The sequence below is a fragment of the Stegostoma tigrinum genome, chromosome 1 (assembly GCF_030684315.1).
Source record: "Stegostoma tigrinum isolate sSteTig4 chromosome 1, sSteTig4.hap1, whole genome shotgun sequence".
Lineage (NCBI taxonomy): Eukaryota > Metazoa > Chordata > Chondrichthyes > Orectolobiformes > Stegostomatidae > Stegostoma > Stegostoma tigrinum.
Window position 1 is genome coordinate 73,128,064 of NC_081354.1, and position 21,632 is coordinate 73,149,695.

The 21,632-nt window shown below is 39.2% G+C and overlaps 1 protein-coding gene across 3 annotated transcripts in view; it reads right to left on the reverse strand.

The window, feature by feature from the left end:
• The window catches only part of rasgef1ba (RasGEF domain family, member 1Ba), an 82,727-nt gene extending 61,909 nt beyond the window's left edge, over positions 1–20,818 (reverse strand). Inside the window, exons 1-4 of one of the 3 annotated variants that reach the window (XM_059646253.1) lie at positions 20,454–20,818; positions 5,041–5,223; positions 1,875–1,997; positions 1,431–1,568 (exon numbers count right to left, since the gene is read on the reverse strand). In XM_059646253.1, coding sequence (XP_059502236.1) covers positions 1,431–1,568; positions 1,875–1,997; positions 5,041–5,217 — 438 coding nt within the window. In that variant the 5' untranslated portion in view covers positions 5,218–5,223; positions 20,454–20,818. Of the gene's footprint in view, positions 1–1,430; positions 1,569–1,874; positions 1,998–5,040; positions 5,230–19,215; positions 19,306–20,453 lie in introns of those variants that run through there. The other 2 variants (XM_059646255.1, XM_059646250.1) reach the window with 2 other exon arrangements.
• Between the last annotated feature and the right edge of the window lie 814 nt (positions 20,819–21,632).

Genomic DNA, 21,632 nt, shown 5'->3' on the forward strand with positions numbered 1-21,632 from the left:
AACTTGGCGACGTTACATTTTGTTCCCTCATCCAAATCATTAATATATATTGAGAATTGCTGGGGTCCCAGCACTGATCCCTGTGGCACCCCACTAGTTACTGCCTGCCCATTTGAAAATGACCCATTAATTCCTACTCTTTATTACCTCTCTGCGAACCAGTTTCCCACCCATCTCAATACACTTCCCCCAATCCGATGTGCTTTAATCTTGTACAATAATCGTAAATGGCAGAGCAGGCTTGAAGGGCTGAATTACTAAGTCCTGCTCCTAATTCCTATGCTCCAGAACAAAACAGTCCTAATTTGATTACCACAACATCTGCAAACTCCGTCCATCATCAAATTTCTGTGGCTGTAGTACAGCCCATCTGCAAGGTGCACTCAAAAATTCACCAAGCCTCCTGAGATTGCACCTTCCAAACCCATGACCATATAAATCTCGAATAGCAAGACAACTGGTGTATAGAGGCACTGAAAATGATAATCTGGAAACTATCACATAAGAACTGAACCAGAGGAAAGCAGTCTCACCCAGCTGGCTAACAATACAGAAGTAATTAAAGAATCATATCAACGTCTGCCGACAAGTCAAGAAAGACAAGCGGGGGTGCTTTACCTTTGTTACGGTAGCACGGGATCCCAGTTGTGATTTTCGTTAAATCTCTCGGAGGCAAAGAGAATCATTAGAGTGATTCAAACACTAATTCCCAGGCAGGATAGGCACAAATTTAGGAGTTCTAAATCCTGTGAATGAACTAAAACAACTCACTATGGCTCAATAGTTTGAACACAGCCATGGGGCACATTAATACTGGGCTGCAGTAAGGTAACACATGGTTCTGAATCTAAGATTTAAACTTATTCAATGATTACTGTCTCTAGTATAAATTATCCCTGGTCCGTAAGAATCTATTTTTATTGCTGATCTTCCATTACAAAAATGTCATGTTCTCAAATGCACTCCTTGTTTAATTCAATGGCATTGCATTTCCAAGAGATAATGTGGTAAATCTTAAGCCAAAAATGGGTCGGTTGGGGTCAGCGAGATGCTAAAATGTTTAATAACAGAGGTCATGCTTCAAAATAAGTTGTTGTAAAGCAGAGTCTAGACTTGTTTTCAGAATAAGTACATTTCTGAAAAATAAATTAACATCTAGCCAAATTAGTTTTGTTGTGTTTAATCACAAGGTGTCTGCTGCTCCTTCTGTAAAGACAATAATTATGGTTAGGCATAAATGATAGAATTTGCAACAAACTATATAGTTATCAGCTACAAATCCAACACCTGGTTGGATTCAATTCCTTCTTCTTTTAAGTTATTTAGTAAATTTGCTTGGGTTGGAGTTTATTTTTGCTCTGCATGCAATCATCATTAACTACACTCAATAGCTCCAGACAGAAATGAGTTGCTGTTTTCAAATAACCAACCTCATCCAAAGTAGCTATCTTGAGTGTCATGTCCTTCAGGTTTCTCATCATCCTCTCATCGCGAAAATCGTAGGGAAATATCTCCGTCCATTCAGCCAACAGCTGCATTATTTTTGGTGCAAATTTTCTTATTTTAGCCTAGAATCATCCATAAAATTGTGCTTAATTATTGGACTTACAGAGATGATAGACATAAATGCAAGATGTGTACTAACGTGTACTTTGTCTAAATAACAATATTAGCAATAATGAGGCATGAATATATGGAGATATTAAACGTCCCTTCTGTTATTACAAATTATTGGCAAAAAATCAAATACATCAAACAGATGGAACCTTACTCCATGAGTCATGAAAGGGAAGACTCCCGTAATTTGTTAGTTTATTGATATTTGCAAATTTATCAGTCTTAGCTAAGCAGAAAATCTCCCTTGACAACCTTACCTTATCTAAAATGGCCTCATTCAGTCGTTGTTGCTCAATGCACATGAGGCAAACTTTCGCGAGGAGCTCATATGGCTGAATAAAAAGACGTGAGCTCAGTAAAAAGGTAAATACATATGTTCTCTGGAAGAAAGAAAGGCAAGAAAATCTCACTCAAAGAGTCACAGCCTGATCTGCGCTTATATATCCTCTTCCGCGACAGAGCACATTTGGAGGCAAGCTTCAACTGAAAAAAAATGGAATCTTTGGGGGGTAGTAGAAGGTAAAAGTCCGAGAAACCTACCATCCCATCCATTTCCAACTTTCACTGAGGCCAAAAGCTGAGGTGGCCAACCTGATTCAAGAGGATGGGCTGTAAACTTCATATTAATGAAGCCAGAAATCTCATCTTTGGACTGTAACAGCAAGCAGCTGTGTTTCCCAAACAATGACGAACACAGCAGATCCCTCTAGGCGAGGACCTAGTGGACTCTGCAAATAATAGCCTCACACTTACCCTATGAATCCCCGAGGATTCTCTGCCACAGGCATCCTGCCCTCCATAAAGTCAACAGGCTTCCATTCAAGGTGTCCAGCCCCATCCCCATTCAGGTTCCAATCTCTCTCCCAAACATGACAGTTATTGTGCCTTGCTCAGCTGAAGATTCATTTCTTTCTAGGCCTGTTTTACAGAATTTTTTTACTGCACCTTGTGGAGAATGGCATTATATACATGGTGACCCTGTACATGGGAAACACATCGACAACTAAAAAGGCCCAAGGAAGAGACGTACCTCCCAAGATATCACGAAAATGAGAATAGAAATAGATAGGGTCATGTGCGGTACGGAAAGACTACATGAACACTCTCTCACCTGTGAGAGGGGGGAACACCCAACTTCATTTAAACAAGATTTTGCAGTTAGGATAGGGATCCAATTTTTTTTATATAATGATTAAACTCATATTAAACAGCATGGCTGATCTCTAGGGAGTATCTTAATGCAGGAAAGAGCAGCAGGGATCCAACAAGTTTAGAAGGAATCACAGTGAAGGGGGTCACACCAATCAGGGCCACTTCCCTAAAGATATGAGACACAGAGGGGTCAGGGGTACGAGTTAGAATAATCACTCCCGGGGCAAACACTTTAAAATATCTCACTGCCAGATTTACATCGGGCCGTAAGAATGGATTGCTCTAACTCCATCGGGAAGATTTTTTTGTGATCATATACACCATGAAATCATACCAGTGGCACTGCATTTAATGAACAGCAGACAGGAATCAATGCTTCATATAAAAAAAAGACCCCTTGAAAGGGATATGAATGGTGTAAACCATAAATAGGAAAAACTGAAGTGAACATGATACAGTAAGGAAACAGAAGAGTAGGAGAAGCCGTATTAATGTTGGAGCTACATTTTGAAATGCAGGGACCTCCCTGTCTAACAGGAAGTTTTGGCTAGCCTTGATCAGAATGCTGGGGATTTCACGATAACCTTAAATATAGTAATTTTTGTCTTAGTATCCCATTATTATTAGTGTTTTGTAGTGAACTGATCTTTTATATCTACGTACTTATTTGTAGATCACACGAAATAGTCCTGCATAGAAAGATGGGCAGAGGGAGGGTGAAGAAAGGAGGATAACAATGATCAAAGACATAGTTGAATAAGGTTAAAATACATCTATTTTTCAGCTGTGCTTTAAAGAAAAGGTCGCTACTTGCAAATTGTGGATAAGGTAACTCAGTATTTGGGCCTGGCAAGATACTAAAAGACATTGTTTTCCTTTAAGAATAGCTTTGTAAATAAGTAACTCTATTTCACTAGTTGAATCTGAACTCTGTGCATCCTGTAAACATCGTTTGAGGTGGGAAATTTGCCAGACAAAAAGCCAAGATGAGAAGGGATTGGATAATGTGTACCACCTTGCTGAACATCCCGAATGGGGTTGTGATGTTTGGTATGAGTAACATACTTCACACTATAAACACCAGAAGCTTAAGAGAGTCAGGGCAAACAATCATCACGGAAGAGTGGCCTGGTCGACAAGTGGAGTTGTGCAGAAAACTCGTTCAATGAATCCACCACCCAAAGATAGGCCCTTGCCAACTGAAAGGCTAATTGCGTGTAATAGTTCTATATAGTCTCAATAAAAAGACATTTGATGAAACTAACATGCTTATTCTGCAGCAATGTGTATGCAGAATTAAACCAGAGCCTGGTGGGGATTGCTGAAGATATAATTTCAGAAATATACATTGCTATTGATTAATGCAATTAAACTCACTCCCTCAGATTACTAACGTCAAAATGTGAATCACAAATCTAACACAGAAATTTGCATTTGCCAAGTTGGCATTAAATATTTATACTTAATGTGCTTTTATAAGATAGACATGCTGATTCGCAGTCCTCACTGCGCTAATGACCATTTCACTCTCTGCAGGACATTGAAAGCAAAACAATAGGAAACTTCCTAATTATGCTTTGCTGATCATAAATAAGGATGGGGGGGGGAAGAGATGCAAAAGCTTTGATAGTTCTCAGTTCCTCTGCCTGTCTGCAGTTTCCATGAAATCTTTTAATTATTTTGTTGCCTAAGAGCTCTTATTAATTTTTTACCTCACCTTAGCTCTCAAGAAGCTCAAACACGCCAAAAGTGGTGTACAAAAAAAAGTTCAGAAAAAAATTACTTCTTTCTTACAAATGAAAAGCCTGCATGGCTTCTTAGAAAATGAGGCAAATTGACAGAAAAATCTCATGTTTGCCCTGTAGCCAAATTAATGCTGTTCCCATCACAACAATCCTATATGCTTTGCAGCAAAGTTTAAAAATGTATCGTGATTATTATTTTAAAATATTGGATTCCTGTTGAACTGGTAAAAGCAAGTAAGTTACCACTCTCAATCCATTCTTACTTCAAGCTTTGATACGTAAGCATAATTTACACTAAAGTCATATTCCCAAAATAAGCCTTTTTTTTAAAAGACAAGAAAATCATTTTTACTAATAGACAGAGTGAATTACTCTTGGTACATCAGCTGTTTCACATCTCCTGCTTTGATCAGTGTTAAAGGCCAAATTACTTCTGTGTCACTGTGCCACGGTGGAGATCTTTCCACAGGCACACATTTTTTATGCAAAACAATTTGACTATGAAACACAGCTGAATTATACATACATCAGGATAGTAGTCCACTGTAGGCACAAGGTGTTGGATCAGTGCCTCCAAAGACCCTGACACGAGGTTGTTGTCATGGTAAAATAGACCTCCACAGTTCTCCTCGCTGGATGAGTATAGGTGTCGGCTATAACCACTGCTGTTAAACATTGCTGCAAAGGTCGGTGTTTGTGGCATGATTTCCTGCATTTCAGAGGAACAGTGAGAGACATTGTTTATTACTAGTTTATAAATCAATGCAGAGGTCAGAACTGCTTATTAGTAATGATGCAGACTGGATAATTTCTTTGTGAAACTGAAGCCTGGTTCACATGTCCTGGAAATTAACATTAGCGCCATCAATTGTTCCCATCCCTGCTTACAGCTGTTATATTGTATGTTGTGGCAATGGCTTGCAGCATTGTATAAAGAGGACTCATCAGGTTCCTCAAGAAACCAGACAGCTAACCGTTTTGCATACAGTACAAATCCCTGTGTCAGGGTCCCAGAAGTGATGGAGAGTCCAATCGAAGTTCCACCACTAGGACGAAATGTGGTCATTCATTTTTCTCAGTGAAACTACTTTGAAATTGCAGAAACTGTCACAATGCACTTACGTCTAATTAAATCTAGTATGAGTAGCACAAGGACAAAGAGCAAGTAGACAGCGTGCAACTCAACAATGCTGTTTTACCAATTTTTTACTCCTTTGTCTACTTAGGTTGTCTAACCTTTGCAACCCACATCACCTCCTCCATTAAAAAAATGGTCTACTAGCCAAAGTACATGAAATATGATCAGATATTAGTAGATAATACTGCTAGGCTATTCAAAGTGACTGATTAACAATCAGAGATATTGGGCAAGACTTTAGCTCACTTAAAAGCCAACAATATCCACACGTTAAAATCATTAGTTTTAAAATGTAAAAATTAGTACATTTGGAATGTTACATATTTCTACAAAATGTAGTTTTGTTAAACAGTGCAACTTGCATGTTGTATCCTAAATCCATATCATCTTTTTAAAATAGAGTGTGGAGCTGGATGAACACAGCAGGCCAAGCAGCATCTTAGGAGCACAAAAGCTGACATTTCAGGCCTAGATCCTTCATCAGAAAAGGGTCTAGGCCCGAAACGTCAGCTTTTGTGCTCCTAAGATGCTGCTTGGCCTGCTGTGTTCATCCAGCTCCACACTTTGTTATCTCGGATTCTCCAGCATCTGCAGTTCCCATTATCTCTCACTCAGCTTTTTAAAATGTATTTTTAAACAGGTCAGCAAAATTGTTGATATAATCAAAATCTAATGATAATTGGTGAGTTGAATGTGTTAATGGATATCTTTCAATGGTAATTTGTCTTAAACACCCTGTTCCTGTACTATCGCTGTTGCGGTTTTGAATTTATCTTTAAATTCTTCTTGAACAATGCATTGCCATACCAGCAGATGTCACCACAGAGAAGCTGGACACACATTAAAATCCTCCACTCAAGTGGGTTTCTGACCTCAGCTACATCAGTGAAGAGTGGAGAGGTGACTTTATAGAGCTCAATAAAATAGAAACCAAAGCGATAAAAATAAAATTGGTTTCAATTCAATCATGAGAAAATGGAACATAGAGTGAAAGTGGCAAAGCATACATTAAATGAATGATATCAGGAGGTTCTGCTTTATATAAAGGTGGCAAATACCTGGCTCAGATAAAAAATAGTGGAGGTGATTGAATCACCCAAGAATTATCTGAATGTTACAATAGGAAGAAGAACATAGGATTTTTCTGGGTGAACAATCTAAGGCAGAAGTAAAGCAGAGAATGCTGGAGAAACTCAGCAGGTCTGGCAACATCTGTGGAGAGGCAGAATCCAAACAATCACATTAGATTTGAAACATTAACTCTGTTTCTCTTTCTATGGATGCTGCCAGACCTGCTGTGTTTCTCCAGCACTTTGTTTTTATTTCAGGCCTCCAGCATCTGCAGCATTTGCTTTCAAATTAAGGCTTGTCTTCCTAATCCACAGGTAGTCTCTACACATTGCCAACTGTTCATCTATGACAGGCAACTACCCAAAAATAGTGCATTAAACTCACAACATACTTCCCTTTGCCTTGCATGACAAGATGGCGTGTTACCACAGGTAGCAGGAACTGACCAGCAGGGGGAGACTACAGGTGCAAGTCCTGAAAGTCATGGAGGGCCGGTTATTCTTGGAGCGCTCACAACAGAGGTTGTGGATAAAGGTGATGCTGAAACTACAGAGGATGGTGTCATCTCTGACACCTTACTCACACACTGCCTTCCCTCATCCCATTATCCCTTGTGAGCTTCACGTAGCAGATGGTGTGAGCATGTGCCGCATACTTTTCACTTGGTTCCCTCACCGCAACCCCACTCCTGTGCCTTTATATTTACACCAACACAGGAACAACCACTGGCGTGCCACCGGGAAGTGCAACAGGAGCAAGAGACCAGTGAGGAAGAAGCACTCACTCTCACACCTCCACCAGCTCATGTCCAGGAACTGCATGTTCTATAGAGGAAAACTGCACATGGTATGGCACCTGGCACAGACTGGTTGCAACCAGGCCAGGGAAAAGGGAAACGGCAGATATCAGGTCTCTTGAGGGTGGTATCTCACATGAGTTCTACATCAAAAGCTTCCATTGAGGACTCCACCCTGGAATGCTTGGTGCACTGGCTGGTTTGCCAGAAAGCTCGATGTAACTGTCAAAGATTCTGGAGCAGGTAAGTTTCCAGTTCGGCAAAGAGCTCGAGACCCACCCTCTCCATTGTGCAAGTGGTGGAAAATGGCATTACAGCATTTGCAAACTCGATCACATGCGTGTGATGGGGTTGGTTTATTTATTGGGGGGGGGGGAGATTTAGGCTTTCTCAATGACCACCTTCCTGTGAAAGGTGAGGCCCGAGGGCGCAGTAAATGGATTCTAACATCTGCACTCAGCAGAGAGCTGAAATAAGGCCTCGGTAATTCCCTCGGAGACAGCAAGAACTACAGACACTAGAGTCAGAGACAACACAGTGTGGAGCTGGAGAAACACAGCAGGTCAGGCAGCATCAGTGGAGTCGAAAAGTTGACGTTTCGGGTCAGGACCCTTCTTCAGGGCCCTGGACCTGCTGCGTTCCTTCAGCTCCACACTGTTGGCTCAGAAATTCCCTCTTCCCTCGCCACTATTAGATATGACTGGACGATGTATGTGTGGAAATCAAGGAGGTAGACTGTGATATTCTTCAACAAGTTAACGGAGAGAGGAGGTATGCACAGTTTTTGAGGGCTTCCAAGTGGATAAATTCGCAGGCCCAGATGAGATATACCCCAGGCTGCAAAGGATGACAAACAAGGACATTGCATAAGTCTTGATATTAATTTTTGTACACTCTGTGGTCACAGAAGCAGTGCCAGAGGATTGAACAACAGAAAGTGCACCATTAATCAAGAAGGATGGTAAGGATAAACCAGGGAACTAGAGGCCTTCTAACATCGGTAGAAGGGCAAATATTGGAAAAAAATGCTGAGATATAGAAATAGTTTCTATTTGCAAAGGTATGAACTAATCATGTCTAAAAAGTTTGATTTAAGTTTTATGAGGTGGTCACTAGGTGTGTAAATGAGAGCAGTACAGTTGATGCAATGGACTTCAGTGAGACTTTTGACAGGGTCTCACATGGCAGACTTGTTAAGAAGCAAGAAGTTCATGGGTTCCAGGGTAATTTGGTGAACTGAATCCAAAATGGGATTAAGTAGCAAGACGCAGAGGGTGACGCCCGAAATGTGTTTTTGTGACTGCGAGCCTGTGCTTCGTGGAGTACCACAGAATTCAGTGCTAGATCCCTTGCTGCATGTTGTGTACATTAATAACCTAGACAAGAACGTAGGCAGTATGGTCATCCAGTTCACAAATGACACAAAAATTGGTGATGTGGTAGTGAAAAGGACAGCCTTAGACTATACATTTTACGTCAAGGTTCCTTAATGGCTTTGTTTCAGGCTTATATTTCCCATTAACCTATCCAATTTATTTACCAACCATGTATGTAAATCAAGCATTTTTAGCATTGATTTTGTATTTTTAAAGCTACTCATTTCTGATTATTTCACTGTTTAAGCCATTCCCCTCTACCTTGACTTTAACTGCTTCTCTGTCTACAAAACATCAATTTGATTCTAATCTTCAAGTTTATAGAAGTGACTTTATCACTGCCTTATCAGCTGAACAAAGCAGGCAAGCAGTTATATGGAATGTCTGTACTTCGCTCTATTCTAGGTATGGTGATAGATGAGGCTCCTGCTCAACTCCAGAGGGGTGTCATCACTAAGTACAAATCAGACTCCCATGATGTACCATTTTAACTAGCTCCTGACTGGAATTCCTGATAGGCTTTTGCCTCACAGTATCACATAAGACTGCCAGCAGTCTGTGGTATGAGTTAACATCATCTCTTATATGTCCCTCGAAAGCTTGATTTTTGCATGAATGGCATCCTCACCTAAATCTCCCTTCACCATTATGAACCCAACTTGGTTGTTTTTATTTTCGCAGCACCTTGACCCATTTCATAGCTTATATTTTTTTTACTTTTCTATTTCACCATTTTACATCCTTGTGAAATGGTTCTGATCTATCTTAGAATTGACCCAGTGTTCAAAGAAGTAGACTGTGCCTCCCTGGTATTATATCTTCAGCCATTCATAGGCATTCCTGTCTTCACATTCCTGACTTTCTCCATTCTAATGCTTGGCTGGGGTTGCAATCCGTCTGTCTGAGAAACCGATGGCTGTGGCTAATGACTGGAGTAAGTGCCATCACTAATTCTCCTGTTTATCCTTCTGGGAAGTGAGGTGGGTCAAAAAGATCAAGTGTCAATGGGGGAATATTTGGTGAACATTGTCATTCTAAGATTAGGGACAGTGACAGGAGAGGACAATAGGCAATCAGAGGAAGAATTATTCACTGATGAAGACCCAATGTCAAAGGAACAAGAACAAAGCCGGTCTGCTTAGTCTGCAAAGAAGCTTTGGTGAAAGGAAATGAGTTGACCAATGGACTGCATTCAAAATGAAATGGTTCAGGCATACCAAAGGTATATTCCTTCAAAAGGAAGACAGAAATTATGATTCTTATGAGAAGTATCAGGTATAAAATATAATTGAGAACCAACAGCAATACAGAAGGCTCAGGGGAGTGATGTAAAAGCAAATACAAAAATCAAAGGTGGAGTATGAGAAAAGGCTGGTGACCAACATTAAGGGAATCCCAAAGTGGTCTGTAGAAAAATCAATAATAAAAGGATGGTAAAATGAGGAGTAGGGCAATTAGGGGCCAAAGAGGGCATTTAAATATGGTTTCATGGGTATGACAGAGGTAGCTAATGACTATTTTGCATCTGTCTTCCCCAAGAAAATGAATGCTACTCAAACGATGGTGGCAGATGAAGGGACTCTGTCACTGCAATTGACGAGGAAGTGCTGGATTGAATGAGGGTCTTGAAGTTGACAAGTCAATAGGACTGGATGCGATGCATCTAACAATATTGAAGGAAGAGAGAGTGGAAGGTGCAAAGGCAAAGTCTACCCCTGACTTTGAGATAGTGCCAGAAGACTGGAAAACTGCAAACATTGCATCTTTCTTTTGAAAACAGGGTTCTAAGGATAATCCCAGCATTTACAGACTAATCAGATTAACTCCTGCGGTGGAGAAGCCTCTGGAAAAAGCTATTTGAATCAGATGGGTTGTTTAGCCAGCAGAGATCACTAATGAAGCGAAGACTTTCATCTAACTTCCTGAAGTTTTACTGACAGTTAAAATACATTGTTGACTAGGGTAAGACCTTCAAAATGTATTCGCAACAGAGTCATAGAACAGACTTCCGAAAAAAATAAAAGGGACTATCACAACATGGATGCAACATTGGCTGAGTGATAGGAAAAAGACAGTAATGGATAATCAATATTTTTTGGACTGGAAGATGGTTTGTCACAGGGTTCCCCAGGGGCTGCTCTTAAGACGCTTGCTTTCCCTGGTATAGATCTAGCTTGCAGCGTGCACGAGACAATTTCAAACCTTATCCCTGAATCAAAACTCAGCAGCACTGTATGGAGGATAGTGAGAGCTTCAAAATAACACAGACAAGTTGGTGGAGCAGGTCGATATGTGGCAGATGAAGATTAATGTGGAGAAGTATGAGGTCGTTTTGGTAAGAAGAACTTGGACAAGCAGTACAAATAAGGAGTACAACTCACAAGAGGACGCAGGAGCAGACTGAACTGGGTGCACATGTGCGCAGATCATTGAAGATGGAGGGAACAATAAATAAAACATACAGTATTCTCAACGTAACTAATAGAGGCAGAGTGTATAAGAACAAAGAGGTGATGTTGAACTTTTATGAGACACTTATTGGATTTCAGCTGGAGTATTATGTGGTCCTAATCACCTGGTATGTGCAAAAGGCATGAGAATGGCACTGAGTCATAGCACTCGTAAGACCATAAGACAGTCCATAAGATACAGGAGCAGAATTACGCCATTCAGCCCATTCATGTCTGCTCTGCCATTTGATCACGATTGATACATTCTTAACCCCATTCTCTGGGCTTCTCCCAGTAACCCTTGTTTCCCTTTCTAATCAAAAACCTATCTATCTCTGTCTTAAATACATTCAATGACATGGCCTCCACAACCTTCTGCAGTAATGACTTCTGCAGATTAACCTTCCTCGGCTGAAGAAATTCCAGCTGGAAAGCCACTGCTAACATACTGGGCCAAATGGCCTTTCTCTGCACCATAACACTTCTGTGATACTGGGTCTAAGGGTGTATTTCGTTAACAGTGTTGTAGCACGAATCACGAATAAGCAATTTACAACAAGCTACAGTCTTTTGCCAATTAGCAATGGGCTTATGTTATACTGGTTGGTTCAACATATTTTCTAAGATTATCAGGAACCATGGATGACACATTTAATCTCATCAGGTTCTCAAGATAGATTTTCAGTCTCCAACATTAACTCTTAAAGTCAGTTTTGTTCCCCCCTCATCAGCAGTAAGCTGTGGCTTTTAACCAATAAGATTGAACCAGCTGGTTTGTGCCTTTTTGGAAACAAGTAAAAATACCTCAAGAAGAAAGGTTGGACAACAGCAAATCCTGACAAATCAAAAAAATCATATCAGCAAACTCTGCAGATGGAGTCCATTAAACTGCCTTTGCAGTCTTTCCCTCTATCCACGGTACTTTTTTTTGTTATTTTGCTGTATGCGCATGTAGAACGAATGTTATAAGGGGTTCAGAATTTTTGAGATCAATGAAGGTTCCACACAGATAGCAGGAACTGCAGATGCTGGAGAATCTGAGTTAACAAGGTGTAGAGCTGGCTGAACACAGCAGGCCAAGCGGCATCAGAGGAGCAGAAAAGCTGACGTTTCCGGCCTAGACCCTTCTTCAGAAAAGAGAAAACATCAGCTTTCCTGCTCCTCTGATGCTGCTTTCCTGCTGTGTTCATCTGGCCCTACACCTTGTTATCTAAGGTTCCACAGACTTGCTTTTATCTCAACTGATTAAAAAGCATGAAAATATTAAAATAATTGGCATTCTTCTAATCTCTTTCGAGATAATATTCTTTCAAATTTGCCAGATTGACAGGTTAGGAAATGTTTACTGTAGTATTCTGCATTGTTATACCATCAAAATTCCTTTATGTGGTCATCAATGGAATACAGTTGTTAATTGTATGGCCAATGATAGTATTGTGGCGCACACAGTATATGGCACAAACCCTATCCAGATAATGCTGGAAGTTCAAATATTCACAGTTTCCAACTTTGGTTCATTCTAGTCTTATTATGAGTGAACATGCTACTTCTTTGATCCGAAGCCATACATTTGCAATAAGGCTTTGAAAAGAAATATTTTATCTAGTGCTTGAGCCACATTACATCAATAATGACTACCACTGTATCAGTACCAGGATCATCAACAAAAACGGACTCCTAACAGAGGTTTTTACAGTTTCGATTCAGTTTATAAGCTTTTAGATAGATTCTTTGGGAGACTGGGACGTGATACATCTTGCAAGCTGGTTTCACAACGATTGCATTCAGGACAGTGCAAAGCAAAGCAATACAGAAATAAATGATAATGGCAGAAAATTACATCCCTACTGAGTGACAGAAATAGAGAAGTAAAAGAGAATACATTTCTATCTCCTGCAGACCTAATTAATCCTTTTCATAATGCCATTAAAATTTACATCCAAATGGAAGATTTGTCTGCTGATGCAGTCACATTGCCAACATTCACATCTGTTCTGTCTTGTGAACTTTTTATGGCAATAGATTCAAAATGCAAAAATAACTTGTAATGAAATATTATGTAGCACGTACACAAATTGGTAGTCTGAAAGAATATTCAAATATAGACTGATTTCAAAAGAAAATAAGAACATACTAAAAATATGTAAGATTATACAAATACAGGTTTGACAGCAGCTTAAAGCATATTAGCTTGTGCTTTAAATTAGCTAAAAAATGACTACATGTAGATATTATATATGAAGTTTTGTAAATGCACAAAATGCAGATTCAGACTCAACTATTCTACCCAGGCAGGTTTACTCCTAGTGATATGATTTGTGCAAATTGCTACAGTTGGCTCCAACATATTGAACAAATGTAGGGGCACTTCGTTTTTATGCAGATTTACATCGATTCACCCGAGAAGGCAATGGTGCAAGTCACTCACTTCCTCTTGTGAATTATAGCAGCATTAAGCAAACTAAATTCTTCCCCTATATTTATCATTGTTAAAGATCTTATGGGACAGGGGCAGTGTTCTTGCATCTGAGGAAGTGCTCGGGATTCAAGTCCCATTCATATTTGAAGTCTGAGAATAGGTGCACTCAAACAGGTTAAGTATCAACTTGTAAATCCTTCTAACATTTGCCTACAGTAGCCAGTTAGAGTGGGAGGGATTCCTACTTAGCCATATAGCAGAAAGAAATCAGAGGCAGGGCTGGATGGGGGGAGTGCATTTTGCCCAATTGTCTTGATGGCCTGTATGGCTCAGGCAGGTGCAAAGAGCACAAGGCTTGATCCCTGTTCTATTTGGGGTGGATTTGGGATCTCCGTTCTGGTCCTAGCTATGGTGTAGTGCTTGGTATTGTATTTCAACCTGCCTTTGGAAAGAGAATCTAGAAGAAGAAATTATTTGCCCCAGTACAAGAACCTTCCAGCACATTAAATTGATTTCTTTTCATAGATTTATCCAGATAGTTCATATTGCTAAGAAAGAAACACTTGCATTTACATAGCATCTCTCATGACATTAACACATCCCAAATGTTTTATACTACTTTTTTGAAGTAGGGTCCCTGTTATAATACAAGAAGTGAAGAAACCAATTTATGCACAGCATATTCCCAGATACAACTATGTGATAATTAGATACTTTGTTTTTAAGTAAATTCATTGATGATAATTAATTGCTTTTACCAATTCCTGGGACAGCAATGATAAGAGAAAATGCTGGAATAGCACAGCAGTCAGGCAGAATCTGTGCAAATAGAATTTTACTTCATCTCAATCTGAAACATTAACTTCATTTCTCTCTGCAGATCTGCTGAGATTTTCCAGCACTTTTCATTTTTATTCCACATTTCTATCCGTGAAAGACTTATACATTTGTCTTAGAGCAGGAAGAGACTTGATTTAATTTTGACAGCGATAAGGGGAAGTGATGGCCTAATGGTATTATTGCTGGACTGTTAATCCAGATTCCACATCCACAGCAATGTTGTTGAATCTCAACTGCCTTCTCGATAATTAGGGATGGGCAATAAATGCAGGCCTAGCCAGAGAAGCTCACATCCTGAATGCATTCAAAAGAGAGCGCAGAGTATGCCAAATACGTATTGTAGAAATAAAATGCATGCATAGAGTGATTTAAGCACAAATATTGTGTGCTTGGATACATTCAATCTATGAATTTACATTCATAGTCAAAAGTGCTAATATCAATTTGACAACTTATAAGTGATTAAATTTATATTCACTTTCTACAAATTAATTCAGTAAGTGGTGGAAAAAATGTGAAAAATATAGCCAGCTGGTTCTTATTGTACACTGTTTTGATTATTCTGTTTAACCCCTTCCTAACTGTGATCATTCTCTATGTAGATTTTGGAGTCTGCTGGCTCAGTTGACTGAATAGCCATTTGGTGATACAGAATGACACCAACTTAAGGGTTCAATTCTTGTACCACTTGAGGTCACTGTGGAGGGCCCACCTTCTCAACCTCATCCGTCACCTGAGGTGTAGTGACGCTCAGGTTAAACTCACCACCAGTTATTTCTCCCTCTCTCTCTCTAATGAGACAGCAGCCTTATGGTCCTCCGGGATTATGGTGACTTTCGTGTCTTCAGATGTGAAACACTGAGATCATTTATGTGTAACCAACCAATCATTTAGACCTTGTGGAAAACATATCTGCAGTAAATGTGATGAAATAATTAATTCATTATTTATGAATTTATAATACTTATAAACCTATTGCACAAAAGAAATCTTTCCTCACTTAAATAACAATAAGAACCATTTATACAATCTGTTATCACAGTATGGACTCAAAAATCTGACAGCGCAGTTAAATATTGGACACAAAATAATAAGGAATGACATCTATATTTTTTCCAGCATCCTAAAACTGTGAAAGAGGTCTTATTTAATAAATAATATCGGATCAGTTTTTCACCAATGTGACTACCAATAGGCAATTAATACTTTATTTGGAAAACAGAAAAATAATTTTTAAAATCGAGCCTGCTTATCTGTAATCAATCATTCACACAGCCCTTGTGTAAATGGGTAGCAAAATGAAACAGGAAACAGAGAAATATAATTAGAATGCACAAAATGAAACAGTCATCTAGGGCTGCCTTGAAGATGAAGCATGCAAAGCTTTAAATTATTGGTTTGAGATTGGGTAGGAATACAACGTATATATTTTATTTGCAATAGTGCGGTTTCACATCTGTGCTATTTTTAACCACTACTTTCATGAGGTCCATAAGTCACTTGCCAGGGTCCAGTAATCTGGGTGCAGCTAGAAAGATTTCACATCTGTGTAACCTGGTAAACACAACAGCTTGCTACTTGCACTATTCCAGTGATACAGAAACCTGTGATGTATTTGTAACTGAGAAGCTTTTTCTTAGAATTATTTTTACTTGGATTTAAATTAATCATAACCAATACTGAAAATAATCTCACATCCAATTATGAACCAAGTTGGTAATCTACTTTGTTGTGTTTTTTTAAAGAAAAATTCCAGGACTTGGCATTTTATTTGTCTCTTGGACAACAACATACTCCACTTGCTGAGACATAGCATTGCTTCGCTGTCTCTGAATACAAACAGCTCGTAAAAAAGTGATCATCATTCAAAGTGACCATAGACCAGCCTAAACTAACAGCTGCGCAAAAAAGTTGGCATCACCCTATCATAGGACAGCACTTCACATTGTTCATTATAAAAATATAAGGGTGTATTATTCATTAATGCAGAAAAACAAGAATGCATCAAGAACTTTAGATATACTGAATACCAAGATCTTTAATTATCAACTTCTACAGGTGCTACATTAGTTTCAATCAATGGAAATAATCATCTTCTGCAACAATACCAACCCTCCCACATGGCAAATTAATTGATGCAAAGAGAAACAGGCCAAGTATGACTAAGTATTGCATGAGATAGACCATGAATATCAAAAATCAATTTTTGCATGAAATCCAGATCAATTTATTTGGTTAGATCTCACAGTTAATCCCTAATAAATTAATCATGTCTTCTATATCTTCCTACGTAAAAAATGTATATACAGCTATGCAGCTACTTGTCATTCTCTGTTTAAAGTTAGGTTCTAAATTGTTGATCTGACAGTTGACTCTCTTGGCATTGAAGTCTGTTGTGTTGAATACAAAAGATTGGATAAGTAGCCTCCCATCAACAACTCTTTCTCCAAATATATCAGCATAATCCCCTTCACCATTGTTCAATTATACATTTGACAGTACCGTGGCTGAGGTCCTACGTCATAATCGGGAAAAATTATACAAAGAAACAGAAACCCATGCATTACACATAGCATTACTTCATAACTTTTGACATCATGAATTAATCTTGTTCTTATAGAGCCCTACAGGTATGATTTCTTTTTACTGGGTAAGATACAGCTATTCTGTCTTTAAGAATAATTCTTACCATTCTTTTAGAAAGCAAGAAAAGGTTCAGAATCACGTAATGAATCCCAGTCTGATGAAAGGTGTGAAGGATCTGGATTTTCTGCTTTAGTTCTAATGAAGTAGCTTTGCCAGTCCTGGTCATGTTGTTACTAACAGTGGGATTTTCATCAAGCAGAGAGGTAGCATTGGAGTCATCTATTGAGTGATTCCAATTATTTTCACACTATTTTTGGCAGCCAATTTCATATTGGTGTTAGCTAAGACTGACATAGGTCCCGGTTTATTGTATTATTCAAGTAAGGGTGCATACATGACAAAATATTTAATTTGGTCAAATGAAAATCAATTTGTGGAATGTCAATAATTCACAAATAAAGCAATTAGTTTCCAATATCATGTGCAAATAATCTCCCTTAGTGAATCTGTATTGTGTGAAAATATAAAGCTACATATAACGAAACATTGGTTGAAAAAAGCAACATAATTGAATGCGTACAAAGATAATTAATGAGGCTATGTTATGGACATAAGCAATATGAAGGTAAAATAAATTGTTTTAATCTAAAGAATCAAAGGAATTAGATATTGGGGAGGTATCAGAAAGATAATTAATTAACATCAACAGTGCAGTAGACAATAACAAGATGAAAAATTAACTGGATTGAAGCACTTGTAACCAAAATGATGTAACACAAATCCAAGGGTTGACAATGAGTGAACCATGATTGGTATCATTACAGCTTGGGCAGAACTCCAGTATCATAGCCGGGATAGTCACACATCACAGGAAACACAACAGTTGCAAGTCTGCTGATAACTAGGCTATGGCACATGAACTAGTGAACAAATGAAGAGCGTGTACCCTGTTCACATGTAAAAAGGAAAGCTCAGGTGAGTTATTATTCTAGTCATCAAGGCACTTGCCAGAGTAGCTGAACCGAACTCTGATAAATATTCAGGCATGTTACAATCTCTAGAATCAGGGCTCACAGGCTCAAATGTAGCAAGGGGGAGGAGAGAGGAAGTTTTGATTTAAGTACATTCTACAAAAAGTAGTGAGTATGCTGAATGGGCTGCTCAGAGAGGCAGTAAAAGACTGTGAAAAATGTACACTGGATAGAAACTTGAAGGATGAACTTTTTGGTCCAGTCAGATGGATTGCAGAGTGGTTTCCAGCGTTGTACTTGCTTCTGACATCAATTAGTTTTACCTTTCTCTGAGGTAGATGATTTTTTCTTTGACTAAAACCAGCTTTTGTTTTATTTGCTCTGCTCTGTTGCTAGAAGCCTGTGTGCACAATGTATGAGAAAACTGCACACCTACTTGCCTTGAGATCTGCTCTCAGCGGTTTCTTAAATGCCTCTTAACATGCATTCACGCTCACTTACTATAGCATACAGCCAAAGAGGATTTGGTTCAGCCTCAGAGAATATTCACAGAAACCACAGCTTGCACTTGATTGGCGCCTTTAATGTGGTAAAACATCCCAAGGCATTTTAGGCTGTTAAATTTCAAGGATAGTTACACCATCATAATATAAATGACATTGATATCGATTCAAATATGCAAATCAGGACAGCAAGAATAAAAACAATGAAAAACTACAGCTGGTTTACAACTTCTTACAATGTATAGTATTTATGTATCCAACAATCTCAACTACGCTGCTGCATTCCACTCTTCCAGTTGTCCATTACACATCGTAATATATAATCAAACTCAACCCCATTTTCCAAAAAAAGAGAAATCTGCATTGCAATATGGTAAGCTACACAAAATTCAATCATCCTATACAGTTAATAGAACGACTGGAATATTCTGTAACCCTATTCTGCATTAATTAGACTTCAAAATACACAGACTTTAAAATCAGGTATCCAAGTTGATAGCTTCAATTAAATTGTTATTACTGGTAAGTAATATGGTTATTCCACTCTATACCTTGTTGATTTCTGCTACATGTAGCCTATTCTTATCTCCCGTGAAAAGCTTCCCATTTGAAACGGGTGGCTACTGCTGACAAACGAGCGGTCAAACCCTAATACCTGTCATTCAGCAGAGACTGGTGGGAAATTGTTACCACAGCGCTTTAGCAGCGTATTCATCACTCATCAGGTCTATTAACTCTTCAATTACTCATCACACTTCTTGGTGATGCATTTTGTTCACCCGACTGAAGGAAAAGGAATCATTTACTTCGCTTCTCCGGGTATTTTGTCCGGGCATTCTGTGAAATGCTTCATATGCAAGGAATTGCTTTCGAAGTGCAGTTGCTGCTGCGCTGCAGCCTCATGTGGCAACTATTTCAAAACAACACGATCCCACAAAGAACCAAGGTGAATGAGCAGTCATTCTGTTTCTGGGGGGTGGTGGCTCAGTCAGAAATGCTAGCCATCATATATCAGGAAAACTTCCTGCTCTCCCTCAAAAATGGTGCAGGAAATTTCCCCTCATGTCTATCGAGCCAGCAACGTGCAGCTTTTCAGTGCAATGCCTCATCCAAAGGACAGCACTCCTGCCAGTGCAATGGTTCCTTCGGAATGCAGTGGTTCAACTAAGTATCGGTTTGAAACCACAGCCTTCTGAGTTAGCGGCAAAAACATGCTACCAACTGAACCAAACTGATACAAAAAGAACACAGAAATAAATACCATGTCAAGATAAATCTATAATGCACACTTGCTTTTGGGCCAGACCTTACAATCCATTATTAGCCTTGCATCTGTTGTGTTTTTGACTATTTTAATCATTTTGTTGCAAGGATATGTATTTGAAAAAAAACTTTCCACTTGTTTTGAACTCACTCTACTGCCCTCTAAACACACGCAAGAAGAAGACGAAAACCTGGATAACTTGGCACTCCAAAACAAACAAAAAAATTACACATCAGAAAAAACGCATGTGGGCTCGTCTGTATATACACCCTCTCTGTCGGGTTAATGTCCGTATCTGCCACCACAAAAGCATCGGACAAGAAGCTCTCGGCAAGTTTGCAATCATTTTGATGTGCATCCTATTCTGTGCGCTTAGCTTTAATTTCTATCCACCCACACCGCACAAAGCAAACACAAAGGTAACCACCCTTTTACGCTGAATGCAAAGACACAAAACAGAAACACTGATTTTGTCCAGATTACTTGTCCGATCCCATTAAGTCCTTAAAGAAAAAGGAAGCATACCTTTCGAAAATGTGCAGCTGAAAGCAACCGAGAATGTCACAGAACCGAAATCTCAAGCCTCCAAGTAAAAATGGGCAGGGAGTAAATGCTTCATCTCATGCAGCCACAGCCAGTTCTAGCATAGTCATTGCTTTTCTTCTGCTCTTCATTCGGAGCACTGGTTCAGAACACAGTTTTTACTTTCAGCTTCACTCACAGCCATAATCAACCTTCATCCAACACATCAGACTGCAACTGCTGTTGTTTTTGTTCAATGCACATGTGCCTGATTCGGGCTCCCTCCCACTTGAATAATACACGCTGCGTTCACATGAGTGAGTGGCGCTGGAATGAGCAGAAGCCAAGCTGCTGAAGGATGTCAGCATTTATGCAAATAAGGAGCACGACAGCTCCCTGCAATGTCTCATGCAATGTCTCCCGAGATAATTGTTTTGAGGGCAGTTGCAGCTTGTAGTTCCGGTACTAACATTATTAAAAATATATAATCTAGCCCAAAGCGTGTTGAGAATTCTGCAAAATATGAAACATTTTTTGCGCAAATCAACAGGAGTAAATTAACATTTATACACCATCTTTAATAAAGAATTCACAGACATTTCACAGAGGGATGACGACAATACAAGAAAAACAACGTGTTGTATAAAACAGTTCGTACTTGAAAGGGTTAAGTGACATCACCAAATAAGCTCCCACCCATCGGAATATAAAGGATTGTTACAGGGAGGAATTAACCGGTTCTCCAAGTGTGGTAGAAAAGAGTCTTGTACCTGTCGTAAGTCAAACGTTTTAGTAATTCTGATGTGAATCTATACTGCATTGAGCTTGATGTCTCCCATAGACCATCATGGATGGTAGATTGAAGATAGCTAACTATGAAGTAATATGTAATAAACCCATTTACTGTTTAAAAAAAGAACTGTGGATGCTGTAAATCAGGAACAAAGTTGCTGGAAAAGCTCAGCAGGTCTGGCAGCATCTGTGGAGGTGAAAACATAGTTAACGTTTCGGGTCCAGTGACAGTTGAAGGGTGTAGGGTCACCGGGCCCAAAACATTAACTCTGTTTTCTCCTCCACAGATGCTGTCAGACCTGCTGAGCCTTACCAGCAACAATGCTTTTGTTCCATTTGCTGTTTATCCAGACTGGACCTAAGACATGCTTCCCCATATGTAATAGTCGC